The sequence below is a fragment of the Chionomys nivalis genome, chromosome 12, assembly GCF_950005125.1.
Source record: "Chionomys nivalis chromosome 12, mChiNiv1.1, whole genome shotgun sequence".
NCBI classification, from domain to species: domain Eukaryota; kingdom Metazoa; phylum Chordata; class Mammalia; order Rodentia; family Cricetidae; genus Chionomys; species Chionomys nivalis.
Window position 1 is genome coordinate 36,652,799 of NC_080097.1, and position 16,809 is coordinate 36,669,607.

At 47.6% G+C, this 16,809-nt stretch overlaps 1 protein-coding gene across 2 annotated transcripts in view; it reads right to left on the reverse strand.

Moving 5' to 3' along the window:
* The window catches only part of Enox1 (ecto-NOX disulfide-thiol exchanger 1), a 561,234-nt gene that overhangs the window by 117,930 nt on the left and 426,495 nt on the right, over window positions 1–16,809 (reverse strand). For both annotated transcript variants that reach the window (XM_057786570.1, XM_057786569.1), the window contains exons 9-10: window positions 13,620–13,853; window positions 4,402–4,614 (exon numbers count right to left, since the gene is read on the reverse strand). In XM_057786570.1, coding sequence (XP_057642553.1) covers window positions 4,402–4,614; window positions 13,620–13,853 — 447 coding nt within the window. The remainder of the gene's footprint in view (window positions 1–4,401; window positions 4,615–13,619; window positions 13,854–16,809) is intronic.

Here is a 16,809-nt window from a genome sequence, read left to right on the forward strand (position 1 = left end):
ATGAATAGAAAAATGTGGGAAGTTCTGCCAAACAGACGGAATAAGAAATTGACAACAAGGTGACAAATACGATCTGAGGATAAGACGACCTGAGACTAGGCTCACCAGGCCTGCCCATTTTCCCTCTTCTGTTCTAACTAGCAGGCGAGATCTACTCTAGCTGGCTCGAGGGAAGAGAAAGCCCCAGTGGCACACCAGGACAGACTGAGGTCCTCAGCTGATAACTGCACATCTGTGGTCACAGGTCAAGTACAATCCCCTAGGGAAGTGACGAGATGTCACAAACCTTGTTCATGGAGTCACGCAACCCTCCTCTTCTGTTTAATTCTAGCTCGGGCTGCACACATAGTATCACTTCTATCTTCAGGTCATCCTGGAAGAGTCTGGCTTTCATGGACACAGCTGAAGCCCTCCATGGTCCAGATGGGGCATGCACTTCTCAGCCAGCACAGAGCTGTTAGCATCAGCTGGGATTTTCATAGGCTGTTGACAACTGCCCATCATTGAAATACTACTGAGAACCAAACTGCAGAGCTAAGCTTCCCAAAGGGTGATGGGCAAGTAGGTGATAAACCTAAAGGTGACTAGATGGTTACACACAGGAAGAATCCAGCATCAATTTCTCTGTTGACCCTTGCTCAGTCATTCTAATAGCTCCTAGCCTCACAACTATGGTCTGGCATACTGATTTACATTAAGACCACAGGCAGCAAGCTTTGTTGGATTATGTGATTCATCACATATGCAGGTTGAAGCCTTGCTACCTACAAAAAGTTTCCCCCTTTCTATTCCCTCCTTCCTTTTCTGTTTTGAGACAGGGTCTCATCTAGTCTAGGATGGCTCCACCCATGCCTCAGCCTCCTCAGTGTTGGAATTCCAGGTGTGCACCGCACGCGGCTATAAGCGATGTCTGCATGTACCGTTTCAGGCTTTTTTCTCACCTGTTTCACAGTTTAACCCAATGCTTGCTAATTCCTTCCCTCCCTAATATGTCTCTTATGACTCTGATGTCCCTTCTTCTGATGTACCCTTTTCAAAACCCAGCCGTCTCACACCTGGGTAAGTGCTGCCAAGGTACCGTGATGGAAACACCATCAGAAGAAGGGGGACAAGAATGACTACCAGAAGGAGAGGCCTTTCGACTGAGGCCTGAAGGATGAGCAAGAGTCCAGCATGCATAGTAGGGAAGAGCACGGCAGGTAGAGGGGATCAAGTTTATGGAAGCCCGGAGGCAGGAGATGGCTTTGTTGGACTCAGGAAGCATAAGACTGATGGGATGACCACAGCCAGTTCAGGGGGACATTATGCTGAGGCTGGAGAGCTGTGATGGCCGGACGCGTGACTAGAACATAGAGAGCAACGGGAAGCTACCTGCGGGGGCTTGGATGTCTATGAGATGGAATGTGAGAAGGGAACTGGAAAGGAAAGGACGTGACTCCCTAGGAGCTACTTTCTCTTCCTTACTGTGAGCAACTCAAGCTTATTCCGGGTATCAGCGGACCAGCAAGAATTATATCTCCCACTTTTCTTGTTATTGGGTGTTGCCTGTTGGGCCCAGTGCGGCACGCACGGTGTGGTAACTGCATGTAATTGGCCCCCATAATCTCATGGGGTGTGGCCCTATTAGGAGGTGTGGCTTTGTTGGATTGGGTATGGCCCTGTTGAAAAAAGTGTGTCACTATGGGGGCAGGTTTTGAGGAGTCCTATGCTACGAATACTTCCCAGTGTTTCAGTTGACTTCCTGTGGACTGCAAGATGTAGGACTCTATCTTATTGACAGCACCATGTCCGCCTGTATGCGGCCATGCTCCCAACATGATGGTAATGGATTGAACCTCTAAACTGTAAGCAAGATACCCGAATTAAATGTTTTCCTTTGTAAGGGTTTCCAAGCAGCTGAACCACTAAGAAGCTGGTGTATTGCTGTGGTAGGCCTGACCATGTTTGAAGTGATATGGACTTTGGGAGTTTAGGTTCGGAAAGCAGCAGAATGCTTTAAGCACTGATTAATGGGTCAAACTAGTAGGAGAACAGAGGTCCTGATTCATTGGATGAACTGTGGGGATCAGGAGGTTTCGGAGGAGAAGAACGTTCGTATATGGCCTACAGACCAGTCTTGGAATATTTTGGTGAAGAAAGTGGGTGCTTTTTGTCCTTGACCAAAGAGTCTGCCTGAGGCTAAAGTGAAGAGTTTTGGATTAATTCAGTTGGCAGAGGAAATCTCAAAACAGCCTAGTATGGACTCAGCTGTCTGGTGATTAATGTGAACTCTGAAGAAGATGTATAATGAAAAGGAGCAAGCTGAGCAAGGAAAAATATGATAGTGGCTTGTGGCCATCAAAGTGAAACAATTGTGTCACTCAAGGCTATGCTTTTTCAGGCAGAAAAACAACAGGGTTCCTTACGTACGGCCTTGAGATGGGTTTGTTGGTGGGGGGATAGTGTGCAAAGAGCTGAGAAGATTTCGATCAAAGAATTTATTCAAATGGGAAAGGGAAGCCACGCAATGGAAAAGGTTGGGAGATTGAAAACAAGAGTTCAGTTAAGCCAAGGTGCTAAAGAGCTGTATTGACAGCGGTCCCGGATGGCAACTGCGTGGATTCCTTAGGGTTGAGCACCTATCCTAGTGTGTTCCTCCCAGCCCAAGCATCCCCGTGGAGGCTCCAAGGCTGAACCGCCTACCCTGAGCTCTCCCACCATGGGGCCCCACTGATGTCACACACTGCCCCCGTCTATCTCTCAGTTCTTTCAAATATGGATGCCTTTCACCTGCACAGTGACAGGAAGGCAGGTTTTACTTTTCCAGTCCCATTTTAACTAGTCTCTTTTTAATACCTTTGTCATGGAAAACATGGTTCTTTCCTATGCTAACCCATAGCTCCCCAGCGGCTTCACAGCTCTTGTCAAGCGCTGAGTTCTTGCAAAAGGAGACAGTGAACTGCACACAGACAGGAAGTTGGTTAGAACCGACTCCTGTGAGCAAAGGTAAGGGGGAAGTAATCACTCTAATACATGGGTGCACGGCTTCCCACCATAACCCCCTAGGAAATGTTCTTTTGAGACGATGTACCCTTTCTTCTCTCCTTGTTTCTCCTGTGAACCCACTCTTACCTTCTCTCTGGCCACTGATTCCGGTCTCCCTTTCAAAGCAAGGGTCAGTATTAACGATCTCTATTCTCCACTTCGCAACCCCAACTCTAGTATTGCTGGACCTACACACTTGGGTCAGAGGCCATTGTTCAGTCCTGATGAGTTCTGCTAATATGATGTGGGTCAGTGAGAGGTGGAGAACTCCTGTTTCCCATAGTCCTCTTCTTTAAAGGAAGAGTGCTCTGATACTGGGCACCTGACTTACCAGTTTACGTTTGGGGATTCACTGCATGGTACTTACTCTGTGCTGCTGCAAGAACTGTCTGTTGGCAACAAACTCACGGAAGATGCTCTCAGACCTAAGATCCTGGCTTGTCACCGCTCCCTGTCTTCCTATCCTAACAGACACCTTATCCCTTAAGTTTGCACTGGTGGAAGGGGTGACGCCATTTTGGCACACTAGATCACAGCAAATAACACTTATCTTCAGAATGAATATGGAAATTGCATGTCCTGCACCTGGAATGGAGCATAGCCGCGCTAGAGTGTCGCTCAACGGCTTTCACCAAGCGACAGACCATCAGCTGCTGAGCTGTTCTGTGCTGTCGTGACATTAACTACAGACACAGAGTGCCATAGAAAAAGTCGACACCCCCTATTTTGAATAGCGCCCGGGGTAATTACTGAGACCATTGTTCTATTAGAAAGCTCCATTTATGCTCCTTCACCAATTCAGGATCTAGACACGAAAAATCACTGGCATTAAGTGTTTAAGGCAATTTGCTTCCCGAATGAAGACAGGACGAAAGTCTACTCCTGAGTCACCCGTGCAGACAGCCAAAGCTCACTTCCTAAGGACCCCGAAAGGGGTGTTTGCAGATGGTACCATTTCTCTAAACAGAGCCCCAGGACACGTTCAAGACCTATTCTCTAACAACAGCCCCAAGTGGACATACAGGTCTGCATGGACAGCCTACAGTGGAGAGAGGCTGCTCTGCAGGTGTGGTGTGAACTGAGGTGCATCCAAACACCACGGGCGCCTGGCTGCCCTGTCCTGGGGGCGCACGGGTGGTGTTCTGAGGGAAAGCTACTGAAATGTTGCTCACCTGGAGAAGCAAGCTCTCAGAGCAGGGTCCGTGTTCTCCACGTGCCACAGAACGTGAATCGGGTATGAGGTGTACCATTCAGTATGGAATAAAATGGGGGGGAACTTCTGAACTACTTACCCCTACATGAGAACACAAATGGGTACAAAAGGAAAGGCCAACCCATAACAAAAGAGATGCCCCCCCCCCCCACGGTTTTACTTACATTGAGTGAGGATCCCGGTTAAGGCATTTTTAAAATTCTCCTTGGCTTCCTCCATTTCCTGTTCGTGGGTGGCTTTCTCGTTCATGAGCCTGCGCACGTGGCTGTTGGCCGACTGCACCATGGAGTAGAACTGGTTTGCAGAGCGCCGGTTCACCTCCCCGCGTTCTATCCAGGACAGCAGCACCGTGATGGCCTCCGAGAACTTGCTGTCGTCTGGAACGGAGGGCGAAGGCAAGAAAGGGCCATTTCATCATGTGAAGCCTGCCCGGGCAGCCCTTGCTCCGACCTCGGCAAGTCTTTTCCTTGGGAAAGCTGTGCCACTCCATGGCTTATCTTTTCCCTTGTTCCTCTGGTTCCATAGAGCCACCGAGCTCTGCCCATTCAGCTGCATCTCTGTGAGCGTGGCTGTCCTGGGCACCCTTAGCTATAATTTGCCACCCCGTTCTCATATCAAACCTAGATTATGCTCTCTTAAGATGGATTCAAAAAATTTTTAGGGACCCATTTGACCTTTACCCTATTTCTTTATCAGAAATACGACATGATGGGATATTATTTATTTATTTATTTTGCTCTTTATACAGATAGCTAAGTTAGTGTCAATGTGTGGATGACAGGAAAACTCACTTACAACCTTCGTGTGCTACCGGCTACTGTACCCAAAGCAGGCAAGAGAAATAACGTCATTTCTTGTTCGACTGAAATTCCAAAGTTTAATTTCTAGTTTAATAGATCCCATTACAATGAAAAATTGAATATTTTCTAGTTTCCTACACAAGGGAGTGTGTTCCCTGCGGTGGTCAGCTTTTGTTGAGGGTTGCACTGGAAAGCCAGGTTGGACTTGGTTTGAACCTCAGGGTAGAGGAGGAGGCCAGGAAGGAGGTTGCGAATGTAAATCAATGATAAAGCTAATTTCAAAGACAACCAATAGGCTTGCTTGTTTGGGAACAGCTGTACAGCTGGGAGGTGGAGGAAGGCAGGTGTGAGGGTGATTAAGTCAGTTACAGCTGGAAGTTGTATGCCAGCCACTACAACATTAATCGATGTGACCACTGCTAAAGGCTCTGCACGGACTTTCTAAGCAACATGGGGGGGGGGGGGGGACGTGGACGGTGGACGGGACATTTCCTTGTTTCTGCTTCTAAGCAACGAGATAGGAAGTACCCTTGTTTACCGAGGAAGGTCAGCATTCTCAAACATTTCATTCTCGAGATCGGGATCAGAATGAGTACCCTCACTGTCTGGGTACTTACCCACTCCCTCACCTCCCCGGGCCCTGTCTTTCAGAGCATCCTCCTGTATTGTTCAGGTTTATAAACACACCCATACTCCGGGTAGACAGAAGGGAAGGCAATTTTACTTTTGTTTAGCATGATTAAAAGAAAAATCAATCACTGCCCCATTATCAGTACGCTAGCTGTGGACTGCTTCGTAAATCCTACAGGATGCTGCCTAAGCAATCTCCAGTCCTCTTTTTCTGAGACCTCCCTAGCCAGGTGCCATTTCTTTAGGTTCTTGCCCAGGGCCGTGCTTGGCACGTCGGGGCAGGCCTCCCCTTGCTTAGGATCTGGTGGAGAGCCCGGTCTTCCTTCTCCAGACTCGGAGCTGCTCTTGTTGACATAGGACAAGTCACAATACAGTGTTTCCTCCTGGGCTTAGGGATCAAAGCCCTCCCCCAGCCCCAACATTGGATCAAACCTGTGCTCACCCTTGAACGGGTGGAGGGGTAGGTAACCAGCAGAGAGAGGCACACTCACAAGGAGACCAAAGATTCTTTGTAACCTTTGATTCTTGAGCACAGGGCACCATCGCAATACCCATGCTGACTCATGCAATTGTGTTAACTCTGGGGTTTCAGGCGAGTTCAACCCTCCGTGAACTCCAGCTGCAGTGGTTTCTTATCTCATTTCATGGGCCGAAGAGGCTTGTGTAAGATAAAATCCATCACACGACTTAACATTACACTCGGCCCACGGAGAGGCCCATAATTTAGCATTATGTTTCTGAGAGGCCCACTGCGACTCTTAGAGCCAGAATAAATCCTGCCTCCCTCCACACTCTCCCCGTCTCTCCCTGCCAATAGATGTTAGGAGAATAGACCTTGGGACAGACGGCAGGAATAAACCCGATGCTTATAAGAAATCCTTTTCCTGGTTAAAAAAAAATAATCACAGAAAAGAACACTTGCTCCAAGTGCTATATTTTTACCCTTGCTGTGACTTAAGCCTCTACACAGGGTCAAGAAAAGGGAGAATCCTTTACTGCTGCTATATATGTATTTCGCTCATAAAGAAAAGCAGAAAAGAAGGAGCAGCGTTGCCCATCTGGCTCAGTTTTCTTCTCTTGGTACATGAGTCCTTTCCCCCAAATCTCACTCCTGGTTATTACATTAAGTATAGAAACTTCTATCAGAAAACACACATAAATGGTAGAAATCACAATCTTGCGCAGTGTGAAAACCAGGTCTCAACGGCCCTCACTCTTATGACTGACACACGAGTTGATCTTAAGTTGCAAGGAGTAGCGAATGCATAGTTTTCAGAGGGAAAATACCATCACCAGGGCTAAGCAACAGAAAACCCGGGACTGAAACTCTAGGTAGCCAAGAGGCTCTCTCACCGGTTAGCTAGTATTGGTGGCTGAAGCCCGCTAATTTAAGAGCAGTATAAAGTTTTGAAAACTCCCAAGTTCATCCAAGTTTGCCTTTGAAGCTGGCAGGTTAGCAATGATTAATGTACTAGCTAGCGTTCACATTAAATTTAAAACACGTTAGTGGGGGCACGCTTAGAAATGCCAGTCAACACTTGTTACCACATTAGAAGTGACTTTAATTTATACTTATTAGCACCGACTCAGCCACCCCTGCTGGGTGGCTACTGGAGCATATTGAGGACGGTCGTTTTCAATTCACAACTGTAAATTCAATTTCGCATTCAGCGGAAAGATCACCGAGAAAGCAGAAAACAATATAAACTAATTTAAACAGGATTTAGATGGCCGCGTTATTAAAGCTATTCATGTGGAAGGAAATATACGCTGCCCATAAAAATCTCATCGAAGACGCACTTTACAAACTTCCGAGTGCTCTCTGTGCCCACGCTGAGGCGCAACTCTGAGAAGAGTGACGTTTAGAAGTTAGAATGGGTCACGCGTGCCTTGCTGCAGCACCACGTTGGGAACCAGCGGCTGTATGGAGGAGGGGGTGTGGACCATTTGCCCATCCCAGATTACTCAGCGTGTTCCAAGAAGGGGCCTCGCCACATCACATCCCTCTGCCTATGCTACTGGAAATGCGATTGTCGGCCTCCCTCCCGAGCTAAAGTTTCTAGAATATATTTCCTTGCCAAGCCCATTCTGATAGGCACCATGGACACGGCCTCTGTGCTTTTGTCCTGGTGCCTCTCATATTCTCCATCCCCTGCCCGGCTGTTAACTCTTAAGATTCAGCTTGTCACCTTTGTAAGGAAGATTGCCCTGGCACCTGGGCACGAACTGAGGGCCTCTGCTGCGGTTCTGATAGTCACCCTGTGCAGTGATGATCGCCTACCCTTCACCTCCAGCTTGAGGAGCTGCTGTCCTAACGAAACTTCCCAAACCACTGCAACCCTCTGGTTGTTTTCTGCTTTCTGTTTCCAGTTCACAGTTGATCTATTTCTCAAAGATATGTACTGGTTAATATTAGACAAGACCCAAAGCCACAGAGTAAAAGGCAGACAGTTTAACAGTTGATACTAAAGACGTTTAATTTTGTGTTAAGGGGGATTTTCACGTATTTCATTCATTGTTCACTAGAAAAGGTAAATGTTCTCATGAGAGAGAAACAGGCCTCTGAGGTCATGAGCACTGGGGATGAAAGTTGGGGGTGATGTCGGACACTCTAGGACAAGCAGAAGGTACAGGTGGTAGCCAAATGTCTAGCTGGTTTTCAGTTGATTAAAAAACACATTTGAAAGCATGTTCAATTTGAGGGCGGCGATAGCAGTGTGTTGGCTTTGGAGGGCTAAGTAATCACGCTGCTCCTCTTTTGTCGTTCAGTGTCACCAACTGAATCCGTGCCACCTTCTTTTTCTTGGGGTTATTTTAGACCTTGTGCGGCATCTTCATTACGTTTGATAAACACCTGCTACACAGTAGGCATTAAAATTGCCAGCAGGGTAAAATCTGCCCTTCAAAGTCCGCAAGTCAAAGTATCTTTGAGAGCTTGTTAAAAATGCAAACTCAGCTTTTCTCAGGAACTCCCCGCCTCCGCGCCAATCGTGACTGCATTTTACCCCTTACATTAGACGTCTCAGGCGTACTGCAAGTAAAGATTCGGGGAAAGCCAGGTAAAATAGATAGACGCTAATCTAAGTTAAGAGATAATACAAACTTGAAATGGAAAGTAGTAACTAAAATTTAAGTGAGTTTTGGAAGGATCTGATGTGATTTTTATGAGCTTTGTGAGTGTCTTCCTCTAAATCGCCACTTGCAACGAAAGAAGAATTGTTGCTGCCAACCAGGAAAGAGAAAGGTCATCCAAGACCTGGAAATGGCATAGAGATCACCGTGGATCCCTCGGAGAGATACTGGGTGTGGACTAGCACACCACACCCCACTTTCGCCTTCACTGGGATGTGTACTTTCGCTTGTCTGACTAGGCTATTTTACAGCTCTGTGGGGGGGGGGCGGGGAGAACATAAATCATGGAAATGGATGAGGCAAATAATTCTTCTCTACAGCAATGCCAGGGGCTTTATTCTGTAGAAGCTGAAATGTTTGTAAAGCAAATGACGTGGGGAATTTCCAGCTACTGACATAGCCAGAAATCAGTATGTGTCTATTTCTTTGAGAAAACAAACAAACAAAAACAGCAACAAAAAATCCAGTATTGTGGAATATCATTTTAATGTTTTCCACCTGTTCAATCACGGAACCTCTCCTGTGATCCTTTTATAGACTCAGCCATCAATCAACACACAACAGCCCGCCTCAGTTCCTTACCCCACGCTCACAGCCTGCCTGGTGCCGGATCTCCCTTGGCACACAAAGGAGAAGGAAACTCCCCAACACTCGTGGTGCCTGTCCCCCATCAGCCACCTACTAGGCTGATTAAGATTTGCCCAGTGTTACCACCTTCTGCAGGCTGCTAGGATGGTGCCAGCCATTCCTCCAAGAAGCTGCACCTTTGGGGCTGTTAAAGAATCAGTGACAGAGAAATCATGATCATCGTGCACATACAAAATGGGCATGTTCCAATGGTTTTGTTTAACTCATTCATTGATGCAGACGTGGTAAGATGTGAAAACTAGTTCAAAGGAGAATTTGGCCCAGAGAAGTATGTGCTTTCTAACTGCTTAACTGTCGGAGCATCGGTTACCCAGAATAGCTCATAAAGGCTACGCAAGTGGTTAACTGCTTAACTGTTGGAGCATCGGTTAACCAGAATAGCTCATAAAGGCTACACAAGTGGTTAATGCCCCCTCTGCCCCAACACGCAATCTCCTCAATTATTCAGTATTTATAAAATGGGTAAATTAAAAGGGCAAAATGAAAGTGTACTGATTATTTCCGCTGCGGGGCCAAGCAAAATGTTTCTAAATGAAATGGCCCCTCGTGCCTCTATGGAGGTCGATCACGCCCAGAAGGTGCTTCTCCAGGGGGCTCCCTGCGCATTGTATTTTCCTGGTGTTAGCTAATGGACTGTCCACTTGGCTCACAGCAATATCGATTTTTACTTTCATAGAGCCATAAATATTGACAACCATCTACAGTATGCCAGCACCACTTCCGCTCCGGCCTACTGATGCTAGCCATACTCTACATCCGTATGAGCCCAGTCCTATGAAAATTATGGGCACAACCGCAGGGAAACTCAGTTCTCAGTGACACATGAGGGGATCCCAAGGGCACTGACTGGAGAACTGCGTCCAAAGTTTACCCGATACACACAGAGAGAAAGAGAGAGATGGATGGGAGAAAGGACTGGAAAACTTTGAAAATGTTTTTTCCCAGAGAAATCTCCAGCGGATTAAGATATAAGGCTTCCTCGTGGTCGAATCAATCTCTTCTTTGTGCGGCCCAGACCCTAGGTCCCTTCAGGGCTGCCTGGTCTGTGATAGAAACACTGGAATTCATTATCTCATCTGCCTGCTGCCACTGTTTCCAATAAAGTGTAATTATGGTACTATTGAGCCCCTTCTTGCTTTCCCAAAGCTGGGCCGTAAACTTCCGGTCCCTGCTCGGCTACTTCCCAGTCAGCCTTCATTAAGCCGGGTTGTCTCCCAACAATGTCCATTTAATCAGCAGGGTGCCCGTTGCTTTTCTGGTTTAGAATTTGTATTAATGAAACCGATGCCTGGTGATCATGTGTCTCAAGTACCACGAGTGACAACTCAGTGTTGGCTCTGGCTTCGGGGAGCTATGCAGCCGGTGGATTACCATCCGGTTATGGTTCCCAAAAATGCCCCCTTCTCTCACGCTAGTGGTTTCACTGGTTTGCCTGTCTCTGCAAAGAAAGCGTCTTGTGGTTGCTATTCATGACGGTGCACATCACTGCTAACAGTATGTATACTGTCACAACCCACTATTGTAGAGAACAAGAGCAAGATGAATGGTCGTTTCTTCTATTGCCCAAGAAACCTAAATTCCATGAGGTAGGAACCCGCATGGTGTTTTTCTCTTCCCCCAGCACTTAATACCAGTACCCAGTGCCAGGTATTTACTTGTAAAACACTTAGCAAATACTTCTTCCTTGATTGGCAGCAGGCTGACCATAAACCACTTCTCTCATTTGCGGCCAGGCCTAGTAGCCCTAATGGCCAAAGAAGCAACATGCCCACATATTCAAATACTTGGAGAAGAGAAAAAGAATTCATTTGCCCAACACACCTACTCTGTGCAACTATGCGGAAAGCCTTGCAGGTCATAATAAAGACTTGACTGAAACAGATTGAAGTCCAATTAAGTATCTTTAGATTGCATTTACACTTCCTGTCTGAGACAGGTTTCTAGAGCTTTCATCTTGACGACATTTTATATCCTCGCATCAGTGAGATCATCTTTAGGGAGATAGCTTCCTTGGCTCCTCCTGCCTGGCTTTACAGAGTTCTGAGTAGCAGAGAGATTTCCTCTTGGGGGCAGCCAATTTCCTAAGCAATTAAATGCTGTTTATATTCTAGACTCTGTGCTTGGGTTGAAATCGTCAAGCTTGGTATTACCTGACTCTGGCCTAAGACATACCTGTAGCTAGTTCGCTCTACTGCAAGAGCCATCTATTAAAATTTCCAATCTGCTCTCTCCCCCAGGGATCACACAGGACTTGGCAAAGGCACAGCTTCCGAGTTCTGTAAATTATACTCATCTATATAAATATACATTTTTGAAATGGCAAGGCTCACAAATTACTCCAGCAAATTGACATCCCAATCTGCTATCCTCCAAGAGCAGAGGCAAATGCCATGTACCTTATACATGCAATTGGCACTTTGGATGTTCGCTTCATAAAAATAACATAATGTAGATGCCAAACCATCACGAACTTCCTCCATGTAGTACAGATCTAAGGCATGGCCATGAGTGAACCCATCTTGAGAGTCTCACACTCTGCTGACTGAGCTAGCGGGGCCTGAAAACAGTCAGGTCATGGAGGTCACAGGGTGGTGCCACAAAAATCACTTGAGGCTAACAGAAAAAGTATTTATTCCAATGAGCATGCCTGGTTGTAAATATGTTCTTTCTCATTCTGTACTCTCCTAATGCTTTTTAGGCTGAATTTGCATCGTGTATGCTTCTTATTGAGGGGACAGCCTCTGTCTGGGTATTAATGCCTATACTATGGGCCTTCTTGGAGCCCCTGGGTGGTAACAGAAAGCCAGCAGGCAGCATCCTGTGACTGGAGAGGGGTAATTTGGGGGCAACTGCAGCTGATTAGGAGTCCTCAGATCTGACAGGGATGGCGGTTGGAAGCGCATGTCCTGCTTTTCAGACAAAGCACAGAATGCCATTTCCAATCTTCCTACAATTGGCGATGGGCAGCTTTTGGTTCATTTTCTTCAGCAAGACCATCCCATCCTCGTGAAAACACACGAGGCAGGCTCCAAAACCCTGAGAACCAATCACAGCTCTCCCCTCCTCAGACAGTTGTGAAAGCCTCTCTCTACCTCTACAGAACAACCAATGCCAGCAACAGCCTTGGGGGTTCATCGTCTGGTCGAGGCACTCCCCATTGTCACCTTGCTTTGGGGACAAAGTGACCAGGCCAAATCCTCTGCATTTCCTGTGCATCTTTGTTCCGAGCGTTCCGGCCTCTGGTTAACCACTGCCTTTATGAGCATTTCTGACTTGGGAGAGATCTTGTTCATCCCACCAACTTCAAATTCTGCCTTCTCTGTGAAGATATTCCTGGTACATTTACCCTCTCTGGACACACTTGCCGCTGTTCCCCAAGTGTGTTGTACATGCCTTGGTTGACACTACGGCCATCTCCCTTGTGTGCAGTCAGTCATTTACTTGGAGACACAGCTGTGACTTGCTATGGCCCGGCAACCTCAGGAGCTCTCCTCACCACCCACCACCGGCCTTTAAAACGCTTAGATGCCATCCAGCTCACTGGCTTTGGCACACACACAGACACATACAAGTGCACACCCCCACACACTAATTTCTAAACTTGGCCCACCTGTTATCACTGACACTGAGCAGGTCTGCTGCTCATTTCTTTGGTTCCTTACTTACCTCACCCTCACACCTAGGGGAGGCCCCAGCAAAAGTTAAACAGTTACCCCTCCTCTCTCCTCGCTGATATGTAGGTGTGAGAGAATGGTTGCTTCAACTCCGCCTCTAAAGACGGGGGGCCTGTCTACTCTTTTCTTTTCTGGCCCACAAACCCTTGCTGGCATTGTATGTAAGATGTCTTGAAAACTTTCAGTGTCTCGTGGACCTGCACATTGCCACAGAACTCTGAGAGCACTAGAAAATGCTGACTCATAGGTGAGGCCTCTGCCCCACCTCACTAGGTGCAGGCTGAGGACCTCAGGTGGCTGCTGGGATTGAGGCTTCCCACCCTTCCCATCTTCATACATAGAAGAACAGCTCTGTTCCTAGCAGGATGGTGGAGCCTACAGCTCTGGAGACTTCAGCTCGCTCCCACTCATAAGCAGCTTGCTGGGAACAGGACACACTGGGATCCGGCCTCTGGAGAAGACCTCCTTCTGGCTAAGGCTGAGGGGAGGACTCCTTACCTTTCAGCTTTTCAGCCAGCAGGGCAGCTTCGTGCTCCGAGTAGTGCATGATGGCGGGTGGCGAGGGCGGCCGGAGCCTGTCCTCCTCCAACTTGCGCCGATGCCGCTCCTCCCGGGCACGCATTCTCTGCTTGCATTCCCACTCGTAAAAGTCATCCCTGGCCTGGGCAAAGTCAACGTGAAGGCGGCCGGAATCCTTTTTATCCGTGCTAGACCCTAATCGCATTCGGTAACCTAAAAGCATTGGAAAGTCATGTCACCTCAGTTCGCGGGACACACGTTCTGGTCCAGGCTTCCCACAGGTTAGGCAAACCAAGCACTTGTTCTGCTGCCCTCTGGACGGGAGAGGATACCTTTCTCTCTAGGAGTTGGAAAGCAGTTGTCTTCCCAGCTGGTTAACCATGAAACACAGATGTGGAGATAAAGATACCCCCCAGAAGTTTATCAGAGGGATGCTCACCACCCTCGGGTCCAGCATCACCGACTGAGAACCTAGGCACTAAATCCTGCGCACTACTTCCTCCCTTTGGCTTCTAGGGAGTTCAGAAACAAATTTAGACTGTAGTAAGTTTTTCTCTCGACCTTTTAATGGTCTTGCTTTTTCTACCTTCAATGTACTATAACTCTATTGCATAAGCACTCTTAAATTTTTTTGAGAAGAGGCAGAGTATGAGTAAATAAAGAGCATCTCTGATATTTAAAGGGCCTGCAAAGCAAATTCCAGAACTTCACTCACAGCCTATTGCTTCATTCCCCTAGTAAACACGGCCCGCCTAGTTTTCTCTCGGTTGCTACAGAAGCCACAATTACCCAGGCAATTTTGCAATGCTGTTTTATTTCCACTTATCCTCTGGGGGCACACAGGAGAATATTTTACCTTCAATCAAGAGGCCCCATAGCACCTCATCCAGCCTGCGGTACCCACAAATTATCCATGCGATCTCTGAAGGCCATGAGAGGCTTGTGCAAGGGCCCAAAGCCAGGTCAGGTTAAAAAAAAAGAAAGAAAGAAAGAAAGAAAATGAAACAGAAAGTGGCCTGGGAATCTCAGGGGGTGGGAGGTTACTGTGAGCTTCCCAGCTTACAAAGACTGGGCAGTGTATAAGCCATCAACCCAGGACGGAATGCCGCCACTGGTCTAACTTCAAATGAACAAGAGTTGACTGCGAAGTGGCTCTTCAGTTTAGAGTATTCTGACTTTCACAGCATAAATTTAAGTCTTGGGAGCATATTTGCTAGGGCCTGCTAGAGGAGAAAGCAGAACCAAGCACCTTGACTGAACAGGGGCTTTGCAAATGAGATGCAACTGGCAAATGCTAGGCTGTGCTGGGCGGGGTACCCCGTGTCACGGTACGTTTCCATGGGACCGACAGCATTTGGAGTTACAAATCCCCATGGAAGCTGGATTTTTCTCAGCAGGGCGCGTCACACTTTTGAGAAGTTACAGATCTGCTAGAGATCTCATCTGATTGAACTCTCTTCTAGGGCGTCCTCTAAAAGCCTGGACACATGACGATACCCATCAGCCATGAGAGTGGCCATTCACGTGTGAGCAGAATTAATGCGGAAGCAAAATATGTCTTGGTGGTGGGCTGCGGGAAGTTACATCAGCAGGGCAGGTACTGGCCAGCTGTCGGAGCTGGCCAAACAACTTTCCCAGCTCCTACCCACAGAATCACTTTCTAAAGCATTTCTGGTCCTCTCTTTCATCAGAAGCTCATCATGACAGCCTTAAAAGGCACTCTGATGAGGCTGAGGCTAAACTTAGTCTGGCCCTCAAATGTGAAAGTGGTCCTAAAATTAGGCCTTCCAGCTGGGTTTGGGCTTGCAAGAGATTACACAGAGGAGGGGCAACCTTCTCTCCTTCCTGTTCCCCATCCCCCAATTAGCCGGGACTTGAGACCTCCTCAGCTCTGCTCCACAGCCTCAGAGACCACCCTAGCAGGGCATTAGAGTTCTCTGCACCCGGGGAAGGCCAGGCTCCAAGAGGGCCTCTGCTTCCTCCTGCTATAAGATCTACCCCGGGAGCAACCAAGTTGAAGACTACACCTCCCTCTATGTCTCTTTGGCACTGTTCATCTTTGCTAGCATCTTCTGAGTTTTCTGTTTGGTCTAAAAGTTGAACTGTGTCAGTGCTGTGAAGAATCATACACCGACTGCCTTCTGCAATCATGTGAGATGAAGTTAGAGTTTGCAGACGAGTAACAGTTTGATGGACTGTAGTGACTAGACCTCAGGTTTCCAGGAAGGCATGGACGGGAAAGAAGCATCTGTCCTTCCTTATCTTGGCCAGGGTTGTTTGGTTAAAAACAATCTCACACTCAGTGGTTCCCACAATGCACTTCATATCTATGTGATCAACCCCATCTAAGAGTTCTGGCTAGTCAGTTGGCAGTGGAGGGAGATGGAAAGCCAGCACCCTACCCTCTCCAGGTCCCCAAGGGCCTAACAGTTTGGTGTGCACCGTGAAATACTTTTATTCTGGGTCTGCCTTTCATTCCCACTGGGGAATGTTCAGACTTGACTTTTCTCTTTGGCGGCTTAATTACAGTAAGGGTTTTAACACCCTTTGGATCCCCGTCTAGGGCAGGAAAGCCTCTGAGGTGCTGAGCTAGCCTCTGAGGTACTGAGCTAGCCTCTGAGGTGCTGAGCTAGCCTCTGAGGTGTTGAGATAGCCTCTGAGGTACTGAGATGGCCTCTGAGGTGTTAAGATAGCCTCTGAGGTGTTGAGCTAGCCTCTGAGGTATTGAGATAGCCTCTGAGGTGTTGAACTAGCCTCTGAGGTATTGAGATAGCCTCTGAGGTACTGAGATAGCCTCTGAGGTGTTGAGATAGCCTCTGAGATGTTGAGATAACCTCGACGCTCCTGGAGTTCACACAAAAGGCCGCAGTGACAGAGGCTGGCTGCAGACCTTAGAAGATGGGTGGCGGAGGTGGCCTGCTTGCCTTGACTGCCCTCTGCTTAGAATTAGGGAGGAGGTTTGCAGAGTGGTGCACTGCACAAATGCCGCTGCAGTGTGAGCAAAGGGCAGGGATTGGAATCTAAGAAAAAAATAATTCTAAAGTCACATGTCAATATTAGCCCCAGTATCTTTTGATTTGCCTGAGCTTTTGTGCACCGACTTGTCCAAATAAATACCCAGAGTGGACGGCAGCACTAGGCTTCCCTTTTTACATCCTAAGCCTCTCCT